The sequence below is a fragment of the Tursiops truncatus genome, chromosome 4 (genome assembly GCF_011762595.2).
Source record: "Tursiops truncatus isolate mTurTru1 chromosome 4, mTurTru1.mat.Y, whole genome shotgun sequence".
Classification (NCBI taxonomy): Eukaryota; Metazoa; Chordata; class Mammalia; order Artiodactyla; family Delphinidae; genus Tursiops; species Tursiops truncatus.
The window spans coordinates 131,763,293-131,769,292 of NC_047037.1; the positions used below are offsets into that span (position 1 = coordinate 131,763,293).

Consider the following 6,000-nt stretch of genomic DNA (forward strand, 5'->3'; position numbering starts at 1 on the left):
CCCAACCCACAGGGCACCAAGCCTCGTGCCGTAGACCCACGACCCCTCCCTTCAAGCACCCAGCAGATAGCTGTGTCACCCCTGCTTCGGGCCAGGCACTGGGGATTTGGTGAAAAACAAGGTTGTTCAGTCCCAGTCTGCACGGAGCTTGCATTCTATGGCGGGCGAAGGGCGGCGGGGAGGACAAAACACACTCAGCAACTTAGTGCCATTCCAGAGGCTATGAGACCTAATGACAGGGGAGACCTGGTCCAGACTGGGGGTGGGGTCACAGAGGGCTGGATGAAGAGGGGAGAAAGAACATTCCAGACAGAAGGAACAGCACGTGCAAAAGCGCCAAGGTGCGAAGCCGTCTGGCCCCTTCGAGGGATGGAGAGAGGCCAGTGGGTGGGAAAGCAGAAAGCAGAGGGATGAGTCTTTGGAGTTGAACTTGGGGAGGGTAGTTCCATGGACCAGGTCCTAGCAAGCTTCGTAGGCAGTGGTCTGGGTTTGATTTTTACCTTACGGGAGGAGGGGGACCGTTTATAGGTTTTAAGTAGGGGAGTGATGTGAGCTGATGTGCATTTTTAAAAAGATTACAGTGGCCACGGTGGGGAAGATGGATGAGAGGGGCAAGAGAGGAGAGAGGAGACCAGCTGGGGGTGGGGAGGATGGAGAAGAGAAGTGTTATCACTCCTGTTTTTCAGATAAATTCACTAGATCAAAAGACACCTTAATGAAAGGAAAATACAAGCCACTTACCCAGAGATATTCACAATGTATATACCGTCTAACGATCAATATCAAGAATATATAGAAACTATACATAGATACAGATATATTTTATGTGTAAGAAGAAAAGCACACACAACCCCATTTAAAAAGTGGGCACATGACCTGAGACAGCATTTTGAGATGACGGATAGGTAAGTATCTGAAGAGATGTGTACATAACTGGGGATCAGGGAAATACAAGTCAAGCCATAGTGAGATGCAATTTTATACTCATATGATTGGAAAAATGTTAGAAGCCTGTCCATACTCAGTGCTGGAGAAGATGAGGATTTGGAAACCACGTTGGCAGTATTTCCCCAATTCACATGCCTTACAGCTCATCCGGTTGCCCTCCTAGGTCAGTAGCCGAGACTGACACTTGCAGATATTCACCAGGGACATGTACAGGAATGGTCACAGCTACAAGGCCCACATATAGAAACCTGGCAGCCCCCCAGATGCCCATCAGCAGGAGAGCGAGTGAATAAACCACAGTGTAGTCAAGATAGCGGAATAACATGCAGCAATATACTGTCAAGTTCAAGCCAAACCCCCAACGCTGTAACGTTACACCTTTTTCATAAAGCTTTTAGGAATACACAGAGGTGCGATAAGCTATGTATAAAGGCAAGTGGGGGAGTAACGAGCATGGAATTCAGGTGGTAGTTACCTTGATGGGAGGAGGCTGGGGGGAGGGGAACCCACAGGTTAGACATGGTTATTGTCAAGGCTCTAACTCCCACGTGGGGGGCTTATTCACAGCGCAGGTGCTGATTACAGAATTTAAAGTAATTAATTAAATAAATAAACATAAAGGAAGGCCGCGTATTGACAAATAAACAGAATGTGTCATATCCTGAGGATTATGGTGAGTTTAATTCTGTCCACCTGGAGTCTTTAAAAAGAAGTAGCGGGGCTTCCCTGGTGGCGCAGTGGCTGGGAGTCTGCCTGCCGATGCAGGGGACGCGGGTTCGTGCCCAGGTCCGGGAAGATCCCACATGCCGCGGAGCGGCTGGGCCCGTTAGCCATGGCCGCTGAGCCTGCGCGTCCGGAGCCTGTGCTCCGCGACGGGAGAGGCCACAACAGTGAGAGGCCCGCGTACCGCAAAATAAATAAATAAATAAAATAAAATAAAAAGAAGTAGAGATGGGAAAGGAGTGGGGGACAGTAACTAGCCCACAGTTACCCACCTGTCTGGGGCAGAGCCAGACCTTAAATCCTCCTTGATCCTGGCCTGAGTACCTGATTCACCCATGAGACCACCACTGGGAATGATGGTCTCGTGGGCGAGGAGAGAAGGGGGCTGTGGGTGATCTGGTCTCCCAGAAGCTTGACCAGCATGGGATCTTTCTGCCTGGAGCTGGCCCTGTCCTGAACCGGGTTGGCTGGAAAAGGTTACAAGTGGATGGGACTCCATTCGCCCATCGGCAGCGCTCCTTCCAGGCACTGCAGGAGGGTGATGGCTACAGGCGTGGCTGTCAGTGGGCTCAAGGCTTACGCTTTCCCAGGAGGAAGAGGAGATGAATTGTGGCTGCACAGAAAGCCCGTATCCGAGTCCATGAGGACAGGAAGGACTGGAGAGGACAGTGGCCAGGAGGCTTGGGAAGGGGGGGCCGGAGGCAGCGGGGAGAGGAAAGGAGGTTTCAAAGGAAAGGGAGGTGAGAGTGAAGCTGGGAGTGATGAGTCCACTCCCAGCAGAGGCTTTGATGTGCAGGGGGAGGAGAAACGATTTGCCCCATCAGATCAGGGCCTCGGGTCTTAGCAGCATTTTGTGGTTTACAGTTTAATGATTGCGTCCCAAATGCCAGTCTTCCAATCCCTGTTCTACCACCACTCCCAGAAATGAACACAGCACAAAGGATGTGTGTCTCTATCTGACCAAATCTTCAAAATACCTTGACCCTTAGGAAGAATATATTGTTATTAATAGCACTACAGACACAGCTCACTGCCCCTCCCCTGGCCAAAATCAGTTTTGCATTCAGACTTCTGTGTCTTAGAGAGAGTGATGAGATGGTGCTCGTAGGGGCGACGGCAACAAAGGACATTTGGGTCCAGTGAATTGAGCTGCAAGTGAAGGAAGCCGAATAGGGAAGTTGCATGTTTCAAGGAGATAACGTGTCCCCCTTAGATCTCTCCTGTCAGATCACAGCAGCTAGATCCCTTGACTGTACATGAAACTTAACAACTGTCAAGTTCTGAACCTCCAGTCTGCACCTCTGGGGAGGGACCGAGGCAGTGAAGACAACAGTCATCATTATATTCGAGTCTAGTGAACGAGGAGGCCACGTGCCTGGCGGAGGCTGGTTCCGTCGAGACGTAGGAGCAAACGGCCAGTGCACATCTCACAAGCTGCTTGCAGCTCAGGAGCTGGGTTCCTGTCCTGGCTGCAGCTAAAGAGGCCAGCTGAGCTCAGACAGTGGCTCGCCTAGACCTCAGCTTGAGTCTCCGTATCAGTGATCCACAAATACGGCCCACGGGCTGATTTTGTAAATAAAGTTTTATTAGAACACAGCCACACCTGTATCATCTTTCGTGTTACAACAGCACAGTTGAGTAGCTGCAACACAGACTGTACGGCCCACAAAGCCTTAAAATATGTACTATCTGACCTTTTGACAGAAGGGTCAGAAAAATCTGTCAACTCCTGACCTATATTAGGAAGTTAGCTGGATCATTACTTCCCAAAATGGGAGTGCTAACACCTCAGGGGGTACACAGCTGAAAAGTAATAGTCCTTTCCACGCAGGGTTAATGTAAGGATTAAACATATGTAAAGATTTAGACCAGGGTACATAGTACAAATTAGCATTCTTTCTATTTCTATTGTACAGTTATTTGGAGGTTGAACTTTTACTACCAGAACTTTTATTTCTATTTATTTTTTAATCTAAAATTAAGCTTTGTAACATTTACTATATTAGTACTTACATTCATATGTATACTTTATATGTAAATTAATTTTTCAAAATTTACTACTATTAATAATAGCTAACAGTTTATTGAACATTTGTTGTGTGTCATTGAGTGTTCTGAGAGCTTCACAGGAATTAACTCTGACAGAAAGGGGCTTCTGGCCCCATTTTACAGGTGAAGGAACTGAGGAACAGAGAGGTGATGTAATTCGCCGAACGTCACACTACTAGGGAATGACAGATCTGCATTTGAACTCAGGAGGGCCCAGCTTCTCAGGTCCTTTGCTATGTGTCCTCTCATAAACATACACATGTTGACTATATATGCTCCAAACCTTTTCTTTCTTTTTAATTAGTGGGGGTATATGATCAGTTAGGTGTGGATGGTCTCGGAGACGCTGTCCAGGACTGCACGTATCTGCTTCTGTGGGACTTTGGCCTGGTGAAGACTGACAGCTCCCCCGCGTCCTGACGTGTTCTCTTTCCCTTACAGCCCACCCTGAAAGAGCTGCCCTGCTGTTCGTGTCCAGTGTTTGCATCGGTCTTGCACTCACACTGTGTGCCTTGGTCATCAGAGTGTCCTGCACCAAGGACTTCCGGGAGCTGCAGCTGGCGAGGGAGCACCTGGTGCCAGGAAGCGACAAAGCCGGGGAGGACAGCCAGGATGAGGAGGGGGAGGAGGACTCCTCCGACTCCGACTTTCCGGGGGAACTGTCGGGGTTTCGTAGGACTACATATCCTGTCTACAGTTCCATAGAGGCTGCAGAGCTGGCAGAAAGGATTGAGCGCAGGGAGCAAATCATCCAGGAGATATGGATGAACAGTGGTCTGGACACTTCCCTCCCAAGAAACATGAGCCAGTTCTACTGGAAACCAGATGCATCTTGATGTGATCACACTTTCCGAAGAGGGAAGGGTTGAGAAGGCCCCTCCAGTTCTGTTTCACTCGTACCTTCTATGAAGGAGAACTTGTCATGTCATCCAATACTGAGGAAGCCAGAAAGTTCTTAAAGGGACATTTCAAACTGTTTACAGCACATTTCAAAATAAATATGGAGGGAAGAAGTCTTGGTTTTCTGTATTTATTTAAATTCATGTCTATATGCTAACAGAACTAGAGTTCACATTTATTGAGCACTTATAATGCCAGGCACTGTTCTAGCTGCTTTTCATGTATTAAGTCATTTAATGCTCACGACAACTTCGGGAGATGGTGCTGTCATTATCGTTTTACAGATGGGTAAACAGAAGATCCCTATCTATCCATAAAGGAATTATACTAATATTCACAATGGCAAGCGTGAGTTCAGTCACTCCACGTTCACTGGTGGTAGACTTTAATCACTAACATAATTTGTTTAGAGAAGGGATTGGCAAAGTTTGTTTTCTTTTTAAGGGAAAGATAACATTTTAGGCATCGTAGGTCAGACAGGTCTGCCACAACTACTTACCTCTGACCCTGGAGCTCAAAAGCAGCCACAGCTAATAGGTAATGAATGAACACGGCTGTGTTTCAATAAAACTTTATTTGTGGGAACTGCAATCTGAAATTAACTTTCGTATGTCACATATTTCTCGTTTTTTAATCAATTATTTTAAAATGTAAAAGCCATTCTTAGCTCATGGGCTGTCCAGTAGCCTACAGGCAGTAGACTAGATTTGGCCTGCCTCCTGATTTTGTAAATAAAGTATGGTTTATAACGCCTAAAACATTTACCCTTGCAGGAAAAGCTTGCTGACCCCCGACTTAGATGAAAACTACAGAATTTCTAGTGGTAAAAAAACAGTCGACCAGATTCCCCAGCAGCCTGTGGGCAAGGATCAAGTCGAGCTACCTTTCAAATTATTGCAAAAAAATAGGTCCTGCCATATTAGGGGGAGGGGCAGGTGAAGAAGTAAAAGAAAAAGGAGTTGAGGAAACAAGATTCCTGGTGGGAGAACTGGTGATGGTTTCTTTTAGAAGGCGCCCCCTGGTGGACAGGAGGCTTATAGCTGTGGAGAATAAGAAAAGAATTTTTTTCTCTTTCTTGTTCTAGGGGGCTTAGAGCATTAAAATGATGGTGTTGACTGTGAATGAGGTCTCCCTGCCTTATCTTACTTCATCATCACATCAGCCCTGCAAGCAGGCATATGTAGATGAGGGAGCTGAAGGCTGACAGTACTGGGGCCAAGTCATACGGTACAAAGTGCTGGAGCTGGCTCAGCTGTAAGGTGATCAGGAAATACTAGCTGTTCCCTCAGGAACCCCAGTAACGACAGGTAGGACAGGAGGCATTTCTCTTTCAGCCCCCAGATCCTGAGGGCGAAAGGCCCATCCGAGGAATCCAGAGGA

The 6,000-nt window shown here is 47.4% G+C and overlaps 1 protein-coding gene across 4 annotated transcripts in view; it reads left to right on the forward strand.

Annotated features, from left to right (window-relative positions):
* EVA1C (eva-1 homolog C) overlaps positions 1-4,733 on the forward strand; it is an 84,057-nt gene extending 79,324 nt beyond the window's left edge. For all 4 annotated transcript variants that reach the window (XM_019923200.3, XM_019923201.3, XM_019923203.3 and 1 more), the window contains one exon: positions 4,162-4,733. In XM_019923200.3, coding sequence (XP_019778759.1) covers positions 4,162-4,556 — 395 coding nt within the window. In that variant the 3' untranslated portion in view covers positions 4,557-4,733. The remainder of the gene's footprint in view (positions 1-4,161) is intronic.
* Positions 4,734-6,000: the final 1,267 nt, after the last annotated feature.